At 40.4% G+C, this 23,205-nt stretch overlaps 1 protein-coding gene across 36 annotated transcripts in view; it reads left to right on the plus strand.

Annotated features, from left to right (window-relative positions):
* Positions 1-23,205, plus strand: part of sox6 (SRY-box transcription factor 6) — a 151,258-nt gene that overhangs the window by 104,518 nt on the left and 23,535 nt on the right. For 24 of the 36 annotated variants that reach the window (XM_077228457.1, XM_077228460.1, XM_077228465.1 and 21 more), the window contains 5 exons: positions 4,523-4,643; positions 10,572-10,651; positions 19,777-19,926; positions 21,805-21,982; positions 22,604-22,791. In XM_077228457.1, the coding sequence (XP_077084572.1) occupies positions 4,523-4,643; positions 10,572-10,651; positions 19,777-19,926; positions 21,805-21,982; positions 22,604-22,791 (717 nt within the window). Of the gene's footprint in view, positions 1-4,519; positions 4,644-10,571; positions 10,652-19,776; positions 19,927-21,804; positions 21,983-22,603; positions 22,792-23,205 lie in introns of all 36 variants that reach the window. The other 12 variants (XM_077228445.1, XM_077228462.1, XM_077228478.1 and 9 more) reach the window with 1 other exon arrangement.

Consider the following 23,205-nt stretch of genomic DNA (forward strand, 5'->3'; position numbering starts at 1 on the left):
TTTTTTTATGCAGGTAATAATCATGCTTGGCAAAAATGTCTACTTAATAAATTGTATCGGTTCATTTTAATGAACAATTCATTGTTTAATGAACAATTTAAACAAAATCCGTTTGATTAATTAATTTTTTCCTTTAGCAATATATGGAAAATAAAATGTTTATTTCGATAATTTTATTTTAAAAAAATATAGTATTTATAAATAAAATTTAGACAAAATTTTGGTTAAATGTTGCTGTTCATTAGTAAGTTTTTGGCATGTTAATTTGTGTAAATTATGGTGGATTTTTTATTTAAATTTTTGATTATTTTTTGTTTAACCATTTTAATAATAATTTTTTGTGATTATTTGTAGGTTCTCATTGTTTTTGGGGCCAGCTATTTTTATTATATTATATTATAATTTATTGTTATATTATGTTATATTATATTAATCATCAGGTAAATTAATCATCTTTATTTGAGTATAATTTTTTATTAGATGTTGGTAAAAAAAACTGTAATTGAATTGCTTTATATTATTAGTAGCTTGTAGGTTGACAAGCTACAGTTTCAAAGTGCCTGATCTAAGGCGCATGAGACAGTAGCGAAGCCCGAGAGTGATGCGTGTATCTGTGACAGAGAGACAGATCGTGCGGTGTATCACCCCAGACTTCATCAGCTCTACTGAACTGATGATATATGCGAGACGCTGAAGGTGAAGAGGGCTCTCTCTCTCTCTCTCTCTCTCTCTCTCTCTCTCTCTCTCTCTCTCTCTCTCTCTCTCTCTCTCTCTCTCTCTCTCTCTCTTTCTCTCTCTCTCTCTCTTTCTCTCTCTCTCTCTCTCTCTCTCTTTCTCTCTCTCTCTCTCTCTCTCTCTCTCTGTCTCTACACCCCCATGAACCGGTCGGCCGTGTGAAGAGAGAAAGAGGCTGCCAGCTACACAGCCTGACTGATTGCTACAGATGCTCTTCCTCAAGTACCGCGAGTTACATCCTCGCCACAGCAGGTCTTCGGGGACAAACAATAGCACCTGTTCCTCATAAGATGGGGCTCGTTCATGTATCTTTAATGAACTTTAGGGCAGATGGCGAGAAATATGGCGAGTTTATGAGGTTCGGAGCTTCCACAGGCCTGAGCTTTCCTCCTCACATCTGCTCCACTTCATTCTTTCACGCTCTTGAAGATCTGACTGGCAATACTAATGCTGCAGACAGCCAGCCGCCTGGCACACTGACGGAGGGAGGGGTGAAATATCAGGGCACAGATACACAAATACGGGTGAGCATGTTCATACGTACCATGGATACTGAATATAATGAGCGGCAGTAGAAATGAATCGAACACTATAGACTATAAATATATTTAAGAGCGAGGCTGTTTATTATTTATCTGTAAGAGATGAATTATGCACAATGTGATATGAAATTTAGTTGTTTATGGTTACAGAGTAGCGTAGACATGTACTTGCTGTGTGTATTGCATATGAGCAGGTGTATTCTTATATCTGTATTATTCTTATATCTTATATCTGTGTGTAGTTAGACTTTCTTATGTATATTTCTTATATCTTATATCGTAAAACTCTATGTTTTACGATATCAGCGAACTGTTCTTAACTGTTTTTAAAATGTTAAAAATTGAATTATCTAAGTTTTCATTTTTGTCTATCATGTTATATCTCTGTTTTATTAATTAGTTTAAATTAATTAATTATTTAACTCATACATTTTTTTATAAGTTAAATAATAAAAGTGATTATTTTGCTGGAAATATAAATATAATTTAGAATTATCATGTCTCTTTGAAGTACTACTTTTCAGTCATTCATTTTATTTCATTTTTTTATGAATTAATACATAAGAGAACTTAATAAAATAAAAAATAATAATATTTCAAAATATGAATAAAATGTATTTACATTTCAAAGAAACTAATATTAAGCCTATTTTTTAGCATTCATTTATCAGTTATTAATTCATTATTCCCTATATATATATATATATATATATATATATATATATATATATATATATACAGTATATGTGTGTGTTTGTGTATTTAGAAACTATTATCATCAACTATTATGCAAGCATGTTGTATACGTCTATGTGAAGAGAGAGAGAGAGAGAGAGAGAGAGAGAGAGAGAGAGAGAGAGAGAGAGAGAGGGACAGACATAGAGAGTCAGATAGATGTAGTGACTGAATGAGAGAGACTGACACATATAATAAGCGAGCTTCAATGCAGAATGCGAAATGCAATTTTTCAAAATCCATCTGTCTAAGTGTAAGCACTTTCCATTCCATTCTCTATTAGCAGTCAAAGCAAATTGCCAGTGATCATCTTTAAATCTTTATCTGCATTGTCTGCTCAGCTCCACCGGTCTACGTTAATTGACAGGCTTGAAAGCTAACCTTCACTATTAGTCCCCACTTTAACGACGCTTATTTGATTTGCCACTCAGAGATGTGGCGTGTGTAAATTAAAGTTTAATGTAAAGCCCTCAGTACTGTAAATCACAACCCATCAAACTGAGGGCAATTTATCTGTTTGTACGGTCTCTTTTTCTTTTTCTTGCTGTTTGCACCTTTTGAAACAGCATTAGGGAATTCAATTTGATTAGCAGATTTATTGTTAGCATTGTTAGTCAGTTTGTTGGTTTCAAATGATTTCTAATTCTAGGATGTTTAAAATTATTTATATAGGAATTTAATAAGACATTGATGATATAATTTAGGAACAGATGGGATAAGGCGTAGCAGGCCAGGTGTTTTTGTCATTATGTATGTGGGCTTCTGTGGAGGACTATGCGAAATGACATGTTTTGGTTCCACTTTAAAAGCAGCTGTTGTATGTAATACTGTGGCTTTAAACTGATTGGTCTTGCAAGGGTAATGTGAATAAGGCTAATGGCAATTATGTATGTGACTGACCTTAGCGGCCTTCTGAAGGAGAACAATTTACATGATCAGAGCCTTTGCTCAAGCACTTAAATGTATCTGAGATAGTATAAGACGGTAGTTGGTGACGTCACAGACACTTTATCTTTTCTGCCTAATAGCTCCATTCACTCCACTTACATTTTGATTCACCACACATGCAAGCAAACCTTTCCACAAACACATCTATAAGGTCATGTTAATGAGCCTTCTGATCTCTTTCATTCTGTAAAATACCAAAAAGAAAAAAAAAACTGCAGTTCTTTCACTTTGGCACAGTCTCAACTCTGTATATGCACTTTTTAAGGTGCAACACTCTATAAACAGAAAAGGGATTTTTTCCCATTTATTTTTGCTTAGGAGAACTCACTTAGTCCGAATCAATGAAGTGGACCTGAGCACTTGTTTATCACCTGGGGAACAGGCCCAACTGAACTCTAACATTAGGGGCTCATAAGGCGAAAGCAGCATTAAAAACACAGAGATCGCACAGACCTCAGCTAGAAATGTTGAGCAGAAAGTGGTTCCTCAGAGCAGGTTGATTTCATGCCCCAACGCTGCAGCAGTAATTGCGTCCAGACCGGTTTTTATTGCAGGATGATTTTAAAGAGCGATGAATGGAGAAACATTCTATAATGTGTTTATTTTGGGGGGGGGCTGACCTTTATTAACCCGTTCTCCGGTTGGGCTCCCAAGAGGCGGGTCGACTCGCCTGCATTAACGCTGCGCTGGCCCACGGTAGCAGCGCTGCAGCCTATCACCCACAGGCCGGAAGCAGAGAATGACAGCTAGATTGGGTCCGGCCAACACTCCACAAACATGTGTTTTCAAACTTCGATGAGAAGCCGCTCAGATCCCTAAATACACACAGACTCTTATTTTCATTGTCTCTAGTTCAGCGTGTCTGTTTTTACTCTTACACAGAGCTAATGCTATCCTTATGGACACCATTAACGTTCTCTTTATTTTGCAATAAAGCAGGAATAAAGATGAACATGGTTGAGAGCGTTTGAAAGGCACCACACGCGAAGCCAGGTGTTGACTTTATACATGAAATATTAGAAATACACAAGCTTTTGGGCTCATTCCATAATTTTCACAGCTGAAAACAGGTGCTGTAAATTACTGTCCTCCCTTGGGAATTTATCATGTAAATAAATGACCTTCCAAGAAAGAACAAGAGACAAGAGCTGTATTTCTAAAAGATCCACATTTTCTGTCAGTCTCATGATTAAGTTTTATAAGCAGTGTCTACCTGACATTTCTAATTCTATCTAATAACGTATGTATTTACGTACATTTTCACATTTTCTGTCAGTCTCATGATTAAGTTTTATAAGCAGTGTCTACCTGACATTTCTAATTCTATCTAATAACGTATGTAGGTATTAACCTAACAACATTAACACTGAATCGGTGTTTATGATAAATATGAAAATAAACACTGCTGTATATGTGCGTGATGGTTTCTTTGAAACATTAAGGTGTGATTAAGTGCAGGTATTTGGTGAGCGTGTGCGTGTTGGACCTGGGTCACAAAATGAGCGGTGCTGTCAAGCTGTGTTAGGTTCCTGTGTGATCTCCTCTCTCTCTGTGTTCAGCAGGTCCAGGGTCACATGCCTCCACTCATGATACCCATTTTTCCACACGACCAGCGCACTCTGGCAGCGGCCGCGGCAGCCCAGCAGGGCTTCCTCTTCCCCCCAGGCATGTCCTATAAGCCAGGTAAGAGAATGCACTTAAGCTCTCTGAGTTTCCTCTCCACATCTTTGTTCCTGTTGCTCTTTGCACACTTGGCATAAATGTTTTTTTCTGAAAGTATTTGGGTTGTCCTCACAACCAATTTCCAATACCCAAAGTTTAAATATTAAATGTAATTAATGTTATTTCAAATAATAATGTTACACATTGAGTTCACCCAAATAATGAATAATGAAATAATGTCATACCAAACCTATATGACTTTTTTTTTGTCCATATAGTGAAAGTCATTGGGGTCCAATGATGATTTGGACCCCAATAACAAAAATAAAACATACACATATTTTATTTTATGTTTCACAAAAGAAAAAAGAAAAGTCATACAGGTTTGCAACGACAGTAAATTGTGACAGATTTTTTTTTGTTTTTTTTGGTGAACGACCTATTTACATATATTTAAAAGTTTCAAATATATTTTGTCAGGATAAAACAATAAAATGGATGATAAACACTACTCTCTAACAACTGTGTTTTTGAGGGAATAAAATAATGTTAACAAGTTCCTTTTAGGCTGTCTTTAATTCCTTTATCTATAGTATGTTTTTTCTGCTTCACCATCCTTCACTTTACCTCGGGGGAACTTACGGGTCACTTTTGAGCTTGCTTTTACCTCCTTATGTCTTTCAGTCTTCCGCAGCACATATTTTATCATTGCTTGATTTCCCTGACCGAATCATAGCATTGTTTTAAAGAGCCCACGCCTTTGGATTCAGAGAGCAGAACATCAAGCCCTTCTTGTCAAGGCAATTAATTCTGAACACTGTGAAGTGTATCACCTCAATGAAGCAGCTTGTTTTGGCAGAGTTCAAGGCATTTTGAGCCTTCAGAACAATAGATGGCGTGAATGAGGGCTGGAATATAAACACGGTCAGCATATAAGGGTTTCAACTTCATGGACCATAAATCTGAGATGTTTTATATATAATACTCTCTATGACCCTGTAAATGTTATTATATATATTTATACTATTGATATTATGCACATTTAGTCACCTTTGTGAGGAACATTTCATTGGCACTGATCTGTAGATGCTGAAGGCAAATAGATTATAATAAATTGGCGTTTTATCACTATCCCTAATCATTTCTGTTTCTTAAAAAAAAAAAAAAACAGGAAGGTGACATCTAGTAGTGCACATTTTCCATTTTAGAACCGAAGGGCCTCAGGTGAAGCAACTGTCGTACTTGTCCTGGCATGCTTTTTTTCTCCTTTTGTGAAAAAGAGAATTGCTCCTCACGCAAGCACTGTAAATTCAAAAACAAATTTGTAAGAAAATGCTACAACACGTACTGTAGGCTGACTCACTGCCAGTATTCCTCAACCTCATATCCAGCTATTGTTCTCGGGTTTTGGGATGTGCCAGTCTAAGTTTCTGTAATTAAACAGTTAAAATCATATCCTTGCCTCCCAAGGGATCAGTAGCATTTGGTTACATTTCCTTCTTTCTATTATTTTACTTTATTTTCCCCTCTTTTCTTTACCACAGATTGCAAAATAAAGAGAAAAATAAAAATAACAAAGTAATGCTTTTCAGTTTTCAGATTGTAAGTAGACCTAACACAGAAAAGGAAAAGGAACATAAATTAAATCAGAAGTTTCAAAGAAAAACGAAATGATGCAGCTCTGTAAAGAAAGCTTTCCTTTTGTCTTCAAAGTATGCCTTTAGAAACCACGTTTGTTGTCAGCACCTCATCAAAAGGCGAATAGAAAAGAGAAAGAGAGCTAGAAAGAGAGATGGATAAGAGGGAGGAAAGCTTCAGAAGTCAGCAGGTGAGAGTTAGATTATTACAGGGTGTGGTAGAGCAGCTAATAAATTAAGTAAAAAGGTATATGATGGAACATAAAGTCAGCTATTTTGGAACTACAAAGGCATGACAGGTTGAACAAAGAGCCTGAGGGCTTTCTTTTCCCCAGTTTGATTTTTTTAATATGTTTGACATGGAAAGTGTTTTAGTACAAATAACAGCAGCTGTAATGGAATCCTTGGCGTGTGTAAAGCACTTGCATTATTCATAATTTGCTAAACAGCAGAGGGGAGAAAGTTTAGGACATAGCTTATTGCCATTTGTGCGCATGACTCGACTTATTGCCACAGATAATGCGATAGGACTCATTGCTGTTTGGGATGCCCAGCATGGGGTGGCCCGGCCGGGTCAGTGCAAGCAGCAGAGGCCCGATGCTGATGGCCCTAACCCTGCAGTGAAACAGCAGAGATCCCCCTTTCTCACACACTGTGCTCAATGGCTTGGACTTGGTATAAAGAGAGGACTCAGGTCATTCTTTACTCAAATAGACTTGCGGAGGATAGCGATGATCCCCCCCGTGCAGACATGAACACATACGTATTGCTAATCGTGGATGTTCACGGCCGTTGGGATGCAATGAGCCCTCGTTGCCCCCGCTGGTGGGACTGCTGACAGCCAGTGATTGTACAGAACAGATACATTCATGTCACAGAGAAAGTGCATCAGACATTTGGATGTCTTATTTTGGATATTATTTTATTATATATAAATTTAAATGCAAATTATATTTGAATGTGAGATTGTAAACTTAAAATGAATTGAAATTCAAGGAAATGCATATAATTGTAAAGGTTTTTAGGCGATAGATGGATGGATGGATGGATGGATGGATGGATGGATCAACTTCCTATGGGGTGTGGCCAATAAAATTCAGATTTAAACTCATGAATTAAAGGGAGCGAATTCTTCAATTGCTAAAGATAATTGTCAGTCACTGTTCCAAGTAGTTTTTTTTTTTTTTTGCCCTTTTATTTTATAGGAGGCTGGAGTGTAGAGAGGAAAGTATGGTTAAGAGACAGAGGAACGTGACGTGGACAACTCATGAACAAATAAAGTATTTTTTTTTGTTTATAAAAAAGAGCCTTCAATCTTGGCTTGGAAGAAGGGCTGTAAGCATGGTAGACACTGAGTAGTTTAACAAAATCATTGATTTCAAAGAGAGCCCCACTCTGCTTGAATATTCCACAAGCTTGGCTCTTGGCATCAGGTGGAGTAGAAGTGAAGAGGTAGCAGAAGGAGCACTCCACCATCCAGTCCTCCCCGTTCTCCTCCACCTTTTAATTAGCCTCGCAGCCCTTACTTCTTATGGAGCACCGGCCCGCATCAGCGGTAGTGGTGCCCTGTGCAAGACCCTTGGGTCCTTCTACTTAAAGAGAGTTCCAAGTTTGGCAGTTCAAATTGGCCTCGATTTGCAGCATGATACCTGGCTGAAACAGAATACACTATGAAGCTCTCTAGTAATGCCTTTATGTGAGAAAGCACTTTAAGCATTATTTAGCAGCCCACCATTTTATAAAGAAAAGAAGACAGAGGAGTATTGTGTTCTGAGCTGAGAGAGTTTGCCCTTTCCTGCTTGGTGTCTTTGCAAAGCTTACTTTGATAAGGTACCTCTCTAATAAAGTGATGCTATCACAGGGGAATTACATGATGTATGAGCCAACAGCATAGTTTTCAGTCACTTTTGGCTACTCTGGCTGGCCCCGTTACATGGGGATAGCTTATGATCAGTGTTCGTCAGTTTTGTATATAAATGTATATGTATATATATATATATATATATATATATATATATATATATATATATATATATATATATATATATATATATATATATATATACAGTGGTTAAAGTGGGATTTGGCAGGTGGGGGAACCGTCAAATTTTGTGTAGGCGCAACAGGGAAAAATGACTCACCGTGGGACAACATATTGAGTATCGTGGTATAGCAATACTTTTTGGGACAAGTATGTCACTGTGGCACCAAGTATCACAATACTTATTTACTTGATATTTTAATGGTATTATTTTGGTCCATCAACACTGATATGATGACGATACTATGTTAAAATTGCTGAACACTGGGACAAAAATTGAGCCCGGGCACTGTGGCCACATGAGCCCACGTTAACAAATGTCCGGCGAAATATCGAACCTAAAACTAACTTTACCGCGCTCAACCACCGTGAGTGCATTTCACGCATTTGTAATCGCTCGTGTTCAGCTGGGAGGAGGGGAGGTTGGTCTGTCGGTCGGCCCATCTCGGGACCAGCGAGATTCGTTGAGATTAATTAATCTATTTATATATTAATTTATCTGAGGTGCCGGAACGCAGTTCCGGATCGTTCCGGCCCACTTTAACCCCTGTGTGTATATATATATATATATATATATATATATATATATATATATATATATATATATATATATTCATAGTTGCTTGATTTTTTTCAAAAAAATTGCAGTGCTTCGATTAATATCTTATTGGATTATTATTATTAATTATTAACATATATTAATTTAGCAGATACTTACAAAAGAGGAATACAACAAAGCAATTCATCCTAAGGAGGCAGAAATGTAAATTTTTGTCTTTGTTAGTTTTTGTCACACTGACAAGTTATTAATCAACATTTTTCTCAGTTATTTCGTTTGATGAGACTAATACTGCCTAGTAGTACCCAGCAGTCTTCTCAGAGTTTGCTGAATCAGATCTGAGGGAGCCCACTATTGGGCCCCAAGTTGGGTTGATAATAAGCTCCTGGCCCTTGGCCTTAGCAGGCTTGGAGAAACAACCCGATTGGGCAGTGACGTCACTGGAGCCTCCCTGGCATCCACTGGTTGGAGACAGGCAGAATTGCCTTTTAAACTAGATTCCCTTTCACAGACTGACATAGAGAAAGCTGGCAGCCGATCTCGTCTACTCAAGTACTACACTGGCTGCCCACCCATCCCCCAGACCATTAGCCTTGGCCTAGTGTTCTAGGCTGGCACTTGACCTGCCCATGGCTCACATGACATATCACCACAAGCAGAGAGAGAGAGAGAGAGAGAGAGAGAGAGAGAGAACCTTGAACGATAATGACCCCCTCTACGACTCTCATTGCACTATTTGAAATCTGTTCAGTTGCGTACTTTATTCACTTCTGCCACAGGGTGGGATCGAATAACCTGGCTGCATCACAATGTGCTGTGGTCAGTCAGAAGTGAGTGTGGTGGTGCTGGTGGTGGGGGGAGGGGGGTAGATGTTTACCCCCATGCCTGTGGCTTAATAGCTCCATATGTTTGTGAGAAGAAGTGACAGGCAGAAGTGGGGACTGAAAGAGGGCCAATTCCCCTTCCATGGGCACACTTCATTCAAAGCTCTGCTTTTAGAGCCAGAGACAGTGTTATACACACCAACCACAGTAAAAACACATCTCACACACTTAACATACTCTTTCAAACACACACATTTCTGGATAAGGTTACCAGAGCTGTATCTCCAGGGGTTTTGTGTTCAAACCTGTATGTTTTTTTTTATCTGATTCCTATTGTTTTTTCTGTTCGCCCTATTGTATTGCTTAATTCTATTGGATATGTTTGATCTCATGATGAAAATGTCCTACAAGCTGTATTTGCATAACATTTAGTCTTGTTAAAACCTGTTGAAGTTGGCGTCAGCACCTTCTCTCTCACACATACATGTATATTATTGTGCCAGATCACATTGTAAAACACATAATGGCATGTAGAACAATAGTTTGACTAGTCAATCTTCTCACAGAACATGATATTGCGAACAATAAAGTAAAATGGCATAACCTTGCACACAATGCACACCCAGATGAGAAAGGACTGTGCAAGTGTGGGCAAAGATAAAAAAGGGAAAAGGCAAAAAGAGAAAGAGAGACGTTCCAGTATAAATCCCACTCTGCTCTGGCCAGCTAACTCTTTTGTGAGTGCAGATGTTTGGGCTGAGTGCCGAGGCTGGGTGCAGGCAGGCCCACAGGAACTGTGTTGGCACTTGTCTGGCCTGCCGTTGGGCCGCTCATTGTCTCAACCTGTGCGCATTGTTCACTATCTCCCCCTCCTCCTTTCTCCGACAGGTGATAACTACCCGGTGCAGTTCATTCCTTCCACAATGGCAGCTGCTGCCGCGTCAGGACTCAACCCTCTGCAGCTCCAGGTATGTACAGTCACAAAAGAATTTACGGGCAGTGGGCCAAGCCCTCAGCACCGTGTGAGCGAACCAGCTGTATGCTAAATAATAAGTTAGAGCTAAATCACTCACACACCGGTCCACCCCTACAAGCTTAACACCTTCCATCTGCAATATAGCCCGTTTTTACAGCGCAGCCTTGACGCCCATGCATGGGAACCGGGTGTTGCATCAATGAAAAGTATTTCAGGGGCCCCTCATACCTTAATTGCTTTATCTGTTGACACCGTTCGGAGTAACTTTGTGGTATCATAATGATGGAAGAGCTTCCAAGACCCTCTGGGCTGCCTTGGGAACATTTCTCAGATGAAATCTTCATGTACTTTAATATAGATTCATATCTTCATACAAGTTTATCTCATCATGTTTGTTATTTTAATTGTTTATTTTAATCCTGGTTTTTGCTTTGTTTACTTTGTCGCACACATAGAACAAGTTTTTTTTTGAGCTGATAGCAAGAGAAAGGGTTTTATTACAGCAACTAATGTCATTAGTCCTTCTTGTTTAGATTCTTTGTAAAAGCTGTGCTTTGAAACTTCTTAAATATTCCTTGAAGTTCTTTGAACAAAGACTGAACGAGAACAAGAGTTGAAGGCGATACAGCTCGCAGCCCCTTAGTGGATTCATTTAATCATTTTTTCCCTCACTTTCTTTATTCATAGACAGTTGTTGTTTTGTCAACAGCAGTGGTAAGTGGTTGATAGCAATTAGACATTAAGCTCTCTGATAGCTAGGAATGTTACAAAACAAAGCTGAGAGCGGAGGTGCAAGGGAGAGAGGATAGGAGAGCGTTTTGTACTTTTTCTTCTTGCTGATACATGTGCACAATTTGTCCTTCGGAGCTTATCGCTCTCAGCATTAATAAGCCTTGGCAAGTTGGAACAATGCTTGCAGCTGGAGCTAGAAAAGCCTTTGCTATAGCATGCGATTTTTGGGAGAACAATCATCTGCGTTGAAGGTGTGGAATGTGTCTATTCATGTTAAAGTGTATGTAAAATGTGCATGCGCTTGTGAGCGAGCTTAAAGGCAAAAACTGATTAAAAATCATTTCGATCTGTACGTGTAAGCGTGTCTTCCCTCCTCCCTTAGGAGTAAGCTGCGGTGGCAGAACCAGGGCCCGTCCCTACTATTTATAGCGTTCCTGATGGGTCAGCTTGAGTCTGGGATAGTCATATATCAAGAGGCACCGAGACCCCTCAGCCATTCATTGTGATAATACATTTAACCCTGGGAATGGGCTGAGAGCAAGACTCTGAGTCCATGACTTTGCTGACCTTTAGAATACAGTAAACACAAATTAGTTGCATTCCCATTAATTGAAGTTTGTCTTTCAGCCACAGATTTAGCCAAGCAGATTGGTATTTACTCTCGGTACCCTTCAGTCCTAGAAAGTCCTGCTAGTCAAACATACCCTTTCCGCCGCAACTGAGCAGCTATCATCACGCGGAAGATGATTAAAAACGATCAGGACAGAGATAGGGGAGATGAATCTCATTCCGAGTGCAACAATAATGCCATTAGTGATCGCGTTGCACCCATCTGGCTAAGACTGAGAAGTTCATTGGAGAAGTACACTATGAGGACAAAAGGACAGGCAAAACATTATTTTGTAAGAAAATGACAACCGACAGATGCATAAGAGGTTGTAATTTAGTGGGGAAGGGCGTTTTGGATTGATTTGTTCTGCAGTTAGCGCGTGCTAGCATGCGGTTGCGGCTGCTTTTGTCTCTCTTCCTTCTTTGAGCAAAAATAACAAGCTTTGAATTCCTGTCTTAAATCAAAGGAAGCAAGTCTTTTAAAATATGTCAGATAAATGAGGGCCAGCGCTAGGTCAGGGTTAATGAGAGGTATGTATGGATTTGTCTGCTGTGTCTGGGTGATTATCTGTAATGGCAGTATCACTGAGCTCTTGCCGCTTATGCATCACTGATCCGCTCGGTGGGAGTGACCTCACCTATGAGATCCTCACTTCCTGTGCCAGTGGACCCACCCACCCTGTGCCACTGGCTGGGTGCATCTGTCTAATTAGAATATCTTCACTTGTCAGCAATTCTGGCAAGGTATCATTTTCCCTAATTTGCTCGGTTTAGACTGGGGAAATATATGAACCTTAAAAAATGCTCTGATTGGAAAGGAATTAATTCCCACAATGCCGTGCTCGGTCATGCAGGAAGAGGGATGGCCACTCTGCCAGTCTTAATGTTGTCGAAGCTACCACTTGCAATTTTACCGTGTCATAACAGTAAGTGGGCTGCCTGTGGAATCTCTCTCTTTCTCTCTCTCTCTGTCTTGTCTCTTCCCCCTTCACCATGGCCCGTCCGCGGGCTAACAAAAGGCCTCAGGTCCCGGGGAGTGGAAATGAAAGCGGTCAGGCGATCTTAGAGCGTAATTTGCTTGTCAATACATTTCCCTCGACTGGTGGCACACGCTTACATGCGCCCGCTTGTCACCCGGTGTCCCAATGCGGCGAGTAATTTCCTTCAATGCATTCCTGACAGATTGGCCCTTGTCTGCAAGTCACCAGAGAAAAGCCACTCAAACTATTCCCCAGACCGCATGCCTCTCTTCATTAAGACCCTCTCAGGGTTCAGGATGAGCTGGGCACGGCCTCCAAACAATGGCTCCATCCCCCGGCATTGGCTCCCTATTAGAAGTGACACCTCTCACCTCCAGGCGGAAATTGTTTTCGGATTGTAGCCGTATGGTCAGACAGTCTAAAAGGAATTATCCTAATTCTACAAAAGAATTCAATTTTATTTTTTGTCTGTTTGAATTGGCATTTAATTTGGTAGCATTCAAGATCACCTTACATCAATTGCTTAGAGGAAAACAATTTCCTTAAAGCCATTCTCTCCTTGATATATTGTTTTGCAACAAGTTCTATACAGATCTCAAGTCAACTTGTGAGAGGCCTGTTTTTTTATCATTGGAAGCAGTCTTTTGGGTTTAAGCAGTCCTAAAATAAAACATCATGGGATAAAAGCAGAACATCTGGGTTTCCCCGTGGCATATAGTAGAAGGAACAAACACAAATAGGACATGCTGGCCTCTCTCTTGCTCTCTCTTTTACTTTCTTTTCTTGCTTCATTATTTCCTAATCCTTTTCTTTCTAAATGAAATGAATTTACTGTTGAATTTAAAGAGCATGTTTAAAAAATATGATATATATTATGTGGCCTATTTCTGGAGAGTCTCTGAGTCTTTGAGACCCCAATCAGAACACAAGGGTTAAATCTGTGCTGCATTTCTTAAGCTAAAGGTGCTTTATTTCATGCTATCATTACTGCTAAAACATTTGAAGACTGTACTTGAGAGTCAGGGAAACTTCTCCGAAACTTCTGCTGGGGTTGAGAAAACTAGGGAAAAGAGGAAACACTGTGTTATCTTTTGTTTGGATGCTCATGTCTCTGCATTCCGGATGTGTGGAGGGAGCAGGGCTTTCTGCCACGGCTAACAAGTGGAGCACTTTGACTATGAGCTGCAGAAATGAGAGCGAACAGCTGCTGGTGTGATTGAGGAGGAGAGGAGAGAAAGAAGGAGAGGGGAAAGGAGTGGCGCGTGCTGTGCGAGACAGACTCCGGAGAGATAGCCAGAAGACGAGAGGCGGTATGAGCACAGGGCAGAGGCTCTAATGGGAGGGATAGGTGGACATCTGGATGGACAGAATTGTAAAACAGAGAGGCAAGTAAACAGATAGTGAGAAATACAAACCATATAGCCTTAGATGACCACCTGGGTTGATACCAGCACAGGGTTATTAGCATAGGCTTGTGTAGCAGAAATGTATAGGACACATCATACCTTTCAAGTTAGTGAAGCTATGCAAGGATAAAGATGGAAAAAACGAGGTGGATGGGTTGAGATGGGGGGGAGGGAACAGGCTGGGCGCCAGCAGATGGGACAGATGTCTGGCCATACTGGAAAGCATTGGCGCAGCGCACTAGCGCACCCCTGCTTCCCTTTCTGACATCTGGGCCAGCCTGGGTCAGCCCGCCTGCCTTGGGCAATGAGCCTGGACAAGCCTTGTGGCAAACGGGCGCAGGCGCCCCAATGCTACTGAAATGGCAGACTCGACCATGCGGCAGTAACAGTCCTCTCTCCATGCTTCTGCTCAGCTGTGGCCATAGAGAAAGCCGAGGAGAACACACAAACACAAGAGCCTTAGTGTATGTAATTTAGTGTGTATAGTGTGCGTATGTTTTGACGTATGATAATGTATCAGTGGGGTTTTTTGGCCTCGTGGATACGTTTCAGTGAGCTCAGACTGGGGCCTATGTGGATAAGTTGGAGAGACAGTCATGCACCATTATAGCTAGAAGCACTAAAATTGGCTAAATCTGCCACTGTATTTCAAAGCATCTGCCAGAGTGCAGTCAGCCCTTCTCTTTAAGAGCAAACGAGACTCAAGTTGTTGTTTTTTTTTCCTTATTTGCCCATCATATGTGCTGAAATCTAGTGTTTCATGAGCCATTTCGGTTTGCAGTCTAATTCTGTTATAGCACAAGCAAAAAATTCAGAAAATATGCACACTGTGAAAACAATAAAGGTAAAGTACATTACCGGTCAAAAGTTTGGGGTTAAGAACGTTTTTTTTGTTTTTTTAAAAAAATTAATACTCTTATTTCGCAATGATGCATTAAATTGTGTATCAAGGATTTAATGCACAATATTTGCAATGCAAATATTACAAAATATTTCCATTCTGGAGTAATGGGTGCTGTAAATTCAACTTTGCTATCACCGGAATAAATTAAATTTGAAATATATTAAAATAGAAAAGTTATTCTAAATTGTAAAAATAATTTACAAAATCAATGTTTTTGCAGGTTTTTTGATACTTGGATCACTTCTTTCAAAAATTTTTGAAAAATCTTATCAACTCCAAACTTTTGAACCGTAGTGCGCATAATTTTTTATCATTCATTTTTTGGGATAAGGCTTAGTCTGTGTGTTTACAACGAGCTTTGAGCATAAGCTTTTTATATTTGCTTTTTTTTAAACTTTGTTTATAGTGTAATGGAGTTTAGACGAGAACATTTGGGTGAGAGAGGGAGAATGGGATTGCACTACCACCCAGGTCAGGCTCGAAATTTTACAGTATATGTGCACACAGCTCACTGCTCCACAGCTCTGTCAGCATGCTATTTGACAAAAAAAGCGTAAACTTTCTTAATAGTGCCTTTTCCATTTATAAACAGTTTATCTTGAGCGTTTACATACCTCTACACAGAGGTGGAGCACTGAATTAGCTCTCCGAGACACTTGAAAGCAAAGTATCCCTGAGTGCTGATGCGTCCAGCGGTGTGGTCCGAAAGTGTCGGGTAATCTGGATTATCTGCAAATACTGTTGTTGCAGGCAGAAATGGTGGGTTCTCACATTTAACCTCTTTTCTCTCCAGAGGGGTTGCTTTTAATTATCAGAGGCTAACCGCCTGACCTTGGGCCGGACTCCACTCATTTGGAATCCACAGACTGTGAGATGGGCTTGGCTCATATGTGCGAGAGAGGGAGGCAGGAGACATTAGTTGGTCTGCTTCTGTGTGTCGCTTGAAGTATGAAGACTGCGGGCGAGCGAATTGAAAAGCCCCATTTCCCGAGCCCCTCTCTCTCTAACTAAGCTGTATAGCAGCGAGTCATTTAATGCTCAAGTGGACAAAGGTATTACCTGAGTCACTGGGGTGGATCAGGCCTTTTCTCTGCAGGCCTTTCTGAAACCACATGCTGAGAGCAGCTCAACATCTCTGCCTCTCTTTTTCTTTAGCTCACTTTGGGCCTCTCTCCGGCCCCACTAGTGTTCTATCCCCAATGGCTCCCATTTCCTCAGAGCCAGCAGCTTCAGTACACACTGTAATAGCTCTCCACTGTGTCAGATTGCTGCTTATACACCACTTTGTATGTCTGTAGATGTTAGCGCACACATGTGTGTTTTGTGTGCGTGTGTTGAGGTAGCAGCTGATGCAGTGCTCATCTTTTGTTCCCCATTTAAAGTATCAAAGCCAATAACCAAATTTAGGGAAGTTTGTGAAGTGACAAATAAATGTTTTACGATAGATTCTATTATATCAAAAAATATTACATTATATTATTCCCAGTCTTGTACAAAAATGTTAAACAGATTAACAGCACATTAAATGCTTGACAAAAACATTTGTTTAAAGTGTTCCAGTAGAATGTATCAAATTTAGATTTCGAAGATCAGATTATATACCAATATGTGATCTTTCACTCCTCATTTGTGAGACAGAAATAGTGGAATCTTTATTTTTGTAGCTAGATGTTAAGCATTAATAGACAGTGTTAACTCAGACAAATGATGGGATGGATAGATTGATGGGATCAACCATGCTCAGCCTTTTAGTTTTGTGGGGCAGGGGGCATGAAGCCAGCTTGTCCCGGCTGCCCTGTTCCCTGTTCGGCCATTGACTTTCAGCATAACCCTCATTAGCGTTGGCCCTGTCTGCTGTGGAGACCCTGCAGTATGGCTGGAGGAGAGGCAGAGGAGGCCCAATGGAGCCCTGCATTACATGCCCTTCAGACAGACTACCACATGTGTCCTCACACCACATCAGCAGTCTCTCTTTCTCTCTGTGTGTCTCCTTTTGTCTATGTTCACACCTTTCAGCATCAAAACACATGGCCTTAATACACAAGTGCCACATTGTGCACAGCTTGATGTGATGGACACATATGAGAGGGTTGAGCGTCTTTCCCTTCCTGCCCTTCACGATAAGTAGTGAGCTACACGTCACACCTTTCTGTTAGTATTTACTGTTATTTTGCAGCGCCTTTTTGGCTGAGAGCATTGAGACCGCTTTACTCTTAACCCTGCGGCTTTGACCTGTTAATCAGGCCTCACAAAAGGCAGTCTGACTGACTCAAATTTGAAGCAAAAGCCAATTACGCTCTTTTTCCGGAACAATAAAGTTCTTCCCACGCAAGGTCAGAGTCCCTCTGCCCATCCACATCAGCAGTGGCTCGCTGTTTACAAACATCTGTCCAGCAGACTGGGCCGAGGGCTTCCTTCTGGTTCACAAGGACACAAACTCAGTCAAATACACACACTCACAATCTCGTTCACTTACTACCTCGTTTACCTCGTTCACAAAAAATAGCGATTGTGTTTTTAACTTTGCGGGACAAAGGCTTTCTGTTTACTGGGCTGGCAAGCTGCGCTATCACTTTGTGAACCTAATCAGCCTGCCATTTCCGCTGTCCGTGTGCCGGCGCTTGCCCCAGGTCTCCCGCAGAAGAATGACCCTTTTGTGTGGCACTAATGTGCAAGCGTTTAACTTTGGGACCGGAGAGCATTTTAGTGTTTATATCTCCTGATACATGTAGACACAAAGCACTTTGTCTGGCCTCAGGTTTTTCTGTATGAGTGGCTGAGGTGGGGCAGGCCACTAATGCTGGTGCCACTTTTTCCATTTCAGACAAATGGAGTCCTTATGTAGCCTAGTAAGGAAAGGGAAAGGAAATGAGAGCAGAGAGAGCTCGGGTACATGCGCATTAAAAAAAAACCTTTATGTTTTTTTGGGGGGGTTGAAAATACAACGACTGTGGCTGTAAAAACAAATGGATAATATCACTGGGCCACTATTTTTAGGTGAGACTGAAACAAAAAATTACTTAAATGTTGGCATTGTAGATTTGATCTTGTTAAATCATAAAGTGAGGAAAATAGTCTGATCTAGTGTGAGAACTATTGATTAAGTGGTGATATCTTAGACTGAAATGTCTTTTTTTACATTAAGTTATTACATTTATGATCCAAGCATTTATTACCTTTTGATTTTTTGTTTTTGTCAGATATGATTCAATTAATTAATTAAATTATTTAAAAAATGTAAAAAGCTGAGAGGAATAACAGATAATGTTGTGGCAGAAAATTACTAGTACCTTTTTAGGTTTACTGATATTAAATTCAACCCTAAAACACAATGCAATATATACTGTAATTCAAAATGTGGTTCAAACACTAAAAAAAATCCTTGATCGTTACACAGAGACCCTGAAGGGGCCTTTGAAAAAAAAAAAATACAGACTTTCACGTGCTCACGAGAAACTTTTGTGCGCGCACAAGATACGTTTCTCGTATAATATTTTATAACTCACTGTGATTCATCGTACTTAATATGAGAGTCAAAAGACACAATAAGCATTTACCTGCTTGCTAATCAATATTTGCCTGAGGGAAAGCAACAGAAGTATGATTGTTTTAAGCGTCTGTGAATTATACACCCTGCTAAAACTAATATCGATAATGTTGTACGATTTGACATTCTAACCCAGATTTTGTTTTTTTTAATTGATGCTTTTGATCAAAAGTTGCTTTGTTTTTGTTTTTTTAATGGTGCTGTTATTATTTTTTCTGCCTCGTGTGTTTGGGTATTAACGATGTGTTGAAGTAAAAATCATGCTCAATAGGTTATGACAGACAGTCAGTCTCAAAGCTGAAATCTAAACCTCTCTCACACACTTTCTCCACTCAGTGCTGATAAGTGATTGACAAGTTGCACTTCAGCATGTTGAACGAGTACCGCTGGAAGGTTGCTGATGTTAGCAAGTGTGTTGGCCATGAGCCAGTGAAAATAAGCAGAAGAACATGAATTCTCTTTGTCAGGCTTCCTGTCTTAATGAATGTCTTTGACATAGCACATATTGGAAATTCAACTAACTTGAAATTGTGTAACTTCAGGGGAACTGCTATGCGCCATCATAGGGGGAAGTTCAGGTGTCTCAGTAGCGACTCGAAAAGGCGCCAATTAAAGTCAAAGAGGCTTACTAGAGGGAGCGAGGGGAAGGAAATCAGATCTTAGAAGCAGCTAAGCTTCAGTCTGCAAATTTGGTGTGATGAGTGGAAAGACGAGTGATTCCAAGTCTCTTGTATGCGAGCCATCGCTGTGTGGTTTTTTGGGGCTGCTGTCTCTCCCTGGATTCAGGCTTTGATATACAGTTAGACCTTTGATGGAGCTTCTATGCCGGGATGGAAAGAGGAAAAGAAATGCAAGGGAGAGAAGAAAAGAGAGAATAAAGGCTTTGAATGGTGTCTGGCTTTGGATGTTAACGCTTGTGGGTTGTCTCCCTCCTTACAGCAACTCTACGCCGCCCAGCTGGCCAGCATGCAGGTCTCTCCAGGAGCCAAGATGCCACCGCTGCCCCAGCCCCCCAATTCTGCCGGGCAAATCTCCCCGTCTGGCTTGAAGAACGAGAAGAGGTCCTCAACTCCCCTGGCTCAAGTCAAGGTACGGTCCCAGCCCGGTCTGATGTGAGTGGTGCTTAACCTAGTCCTCTCCACTTCCTTGTTCACTAAATCAGCTGTGGTAGGTAAAGCAGCGAACAAGTGAGTGAGAGCTTGCCACTGGTTCTCCTCTTGCTCCAAGCCCATCAATCTGGGCTGCTTTTACAAGGCACCCGCTCTCTCAAGCAGAACTCTGTGGACAGGGTTGCTATGGCTTTCCCTGCTCCTGGAGAGCAATTTTTGGAACAAATGGTATCTCGTGACGGAGACTGGCCCACGTTTTCCTGCGCGTTACATTTAACTTGGACAGAACTGAGGCAATGACATCAGAGGCACATCATCTAAATATATTGATGAGGCTACAATGATGGGATGACTGTCTTTCGTTTCTTTTATAAGATCAACAGTCTGGTCCTCACAGCATATAGTGCTTTTCCATCCGTCTTCACTGATATATATCATCATTTTGCTTTTTTGTGCTGCGGCTGAAACCTAAAACACTTGCACATTTGGAAAAGTTTAGTTTAATATCACAATAGAATGGGGGTAAATCATTGAGCTGAACAGTAGTAGTGTGTGTGCGTAGCGCCCGTAATCCTCTTCAGTTGCTCAGCTAAGCTGCTTCTCCGGGGCTTTTGGAGCGCTGCCCTTGGAGAGCGCCGCCATATATCAACATCTCAGAGCATACGGTAAGATCATTGGCAATTACAATGAGCCAGAATTCAGAGTCGGACTGGCATTTTTAGACACTCTACTTCTGTTCATTTAGCCAACACGTGTTGTTTGAGATACGTTATCTTAATATTGATCAAAGATGTAGCGCGATTTTTGCCCCGTTAACTCCATATGTAGATACGCTGTGCTTAATTAGCTAGCAATCTGTTTGTTTGTCTAGTTGAAGCGTAATTGAATGACAAACTGTTATTGGCAGTCAGATTTGTAAAGAGCTGGGGGCAGTCTCTGTATGTGGCCCATCTGTTTGGACAGTACAACACTGCCAGTGAAATTTTTTTCTAGCCTTCACAAGATGCATTAATATGATTAGATGTGCTTTTAAAGTTGTTCTGGAGTGATGATGCAATTTTGACACATCATGTATTGTATTACTCGTCAACCAGCATACACTCTACCATTCAAAGGTATTGGGGTCGGTAATAGTTTTTGATAGAAGAACCTTATATGTCTCTCAATGCTGCATTCATTTGATGAAAAAAACATTAGAACAGCAATTTTGTGAAATATTATTACAATTAAAATCAAGTGTTTATTTATTGCATTTTAAAATGCATTCCTGTGATGGCAAAGCTGAATTTTCAGCATCATTACTCCACTCTTCAGTGTCATATGATCCTTCATAAATCAGGCAAATAAGTTGATTTGGTGCTAAATAAACATTTCTTATTATTATCAGCGTAGAAACTGTTGTGCTGCTTAATATTTTTGTGGAGACCATGACACAAATTAGATTTGTTCAACCTCATAGGGATCACATTTGGTCACCACAAAGACAACTGAACACACACTTAATTGTAATGCATTCAGCCACAACAGTAACAAGCTCTCTAGCCTGATTGCATTTGTTTGAAACAGGATGTATTAGCTGTTAACTGTTTCTCTCTGGCCTGAGAGCAGGTGAGAAGATAAAGATGTGTGCTCAGACAGAGAGGGTTTTAATTAGCCCGAACAAAGCCTGGCCCTCACTGCACCGAGAAGCTACAGCATGGCACAGAGCCTAGCTATGAATACAGAACCCATGTCTTGGAGGAGCCGGACTAATTAGTCTACAGTAATAGCCTCTGGTGCATTGTCTTTTATGTAAGGTGAAAAGCATCTCTCTATAGGACGTCCCTGTCTTAACAGAAGCTTTATGTCTTTTATGTAGGAGGAGGGAACACAGCCTCTCAACCTCTCTGCCCGGCCCAAGACAGCTGATCCCGTCAAATCCCCCACATCCCCAACACAGATCCTCTTTCCAGGCAGCAAGAGCAGCCCGAACAGCCTGTCCAAGAGCGGAGGCATCTCCAGTCCCATCGGAGGAATGGGTCGTGGCTCTTCTCTGGGTAAATCTTTGTATTTTGCCTGCTTTTACATGTTTTGAAATATTTTATAATTATTAACATCCTCACAGCCGAGAGACTAATTGTATATTTCTGATTCTTTGTAGTGTGGAATCAGAGAGTGAATTTGACAAACTCCCAAATCATAATCTGTTTTAGACCCTACCATTTTGACGCAGTAAAGAGTAACGGATGCCGTTGCTGTATATTTGTTTTCAAAGCTTGTAGTTCATCTCTCATATTAAGAACTCTTTTTTTTTTTTTGGAAGCTGCTACTAACATTTACTAAAAACAGTCTTTCATTAAAACGACACTGTGTTGCTCATTTCCCTCCTCCTCGTGGAGTTGGGCTTTGAACACAGGCTTGGTGTTTGTTTTTCTACTATTTCCGAGATTTAACTGCCATCCCGCCTCACCTCACTTTGATCCACTAATTACAGAAAGGCGACACACACTGAGATTGCTCCCTTAGTTTCCTGCTCCCCCCACACATGGAGTCCGCCACACTTACAGTGCACACATGCAGACTGTTCTCACAAGACCTCCTACAGTATATTGTGTTTCACAACACTGCCCTAAGAATATGTGCATTTGTATGTGAACCCAAGTTATTTGTCTCCGCAGACATTCTGTCCAGCCTGAACTCAACAGCGCTGTTTGGAGATCAGGATGCGGTGATGAAAGCCATCCAGGAAGCGAGAAAGATGAGGGAGCAGATTCAGAGAGAGCAGCTTCAGCATCATCAGCAGGGAATGGAGGCCAAGCTGTCTGCCCTCGCCAGCATGGGCCTGAACAACTGCAGGGCTGATAAGGTGAGTGTCTTTGACACCTGTAAACTAGGTTAGGTTACTACAGGGATTTTGGATTCTGGAATCAGATTGCGAATATTAACTGTTAGATTAGAGTATAACAAATTATGTATTATTTTAACAAAAAATAAAATGTTATTTAAAAAAAAAAAGCAGAGTAAATAGTTTCATAACCTACTCTTTTACCAACAACACAGTCTCATAGATTGTGAATTTATTAATAAAAATAAGAAAAATATTAAAAAAATGATGGCACATGAAAATATCATTATGCAATACAATCATCACCAAAAAAGTACAAATCTGTCTTTAATACACAGTAACACAATAATAATAATTCGCGAGTTAGACAATTAAACCAGGAAATTAGTAATTCGATTTTCATACAAAGCATTGTATGTGCGCCTATTTGTGTAA

Source organism: Siphateles boraxobius, unplaced genomic scaffold (assembly GCF_051911475.1).
Source record: "Siphateles boraxobius isolate OS27281-9 unplaced genomic scaffold, OSU_SipBor_1 130, whole genome shotgun sequence".
In the NCBI taxonomy this organism is placed as follows: Eukaryota; Metazoa; Chordata; class Actinopteri; order Cypriniformes; family Leuciscidae; genus Siphateles; species Siphateles boraxobius.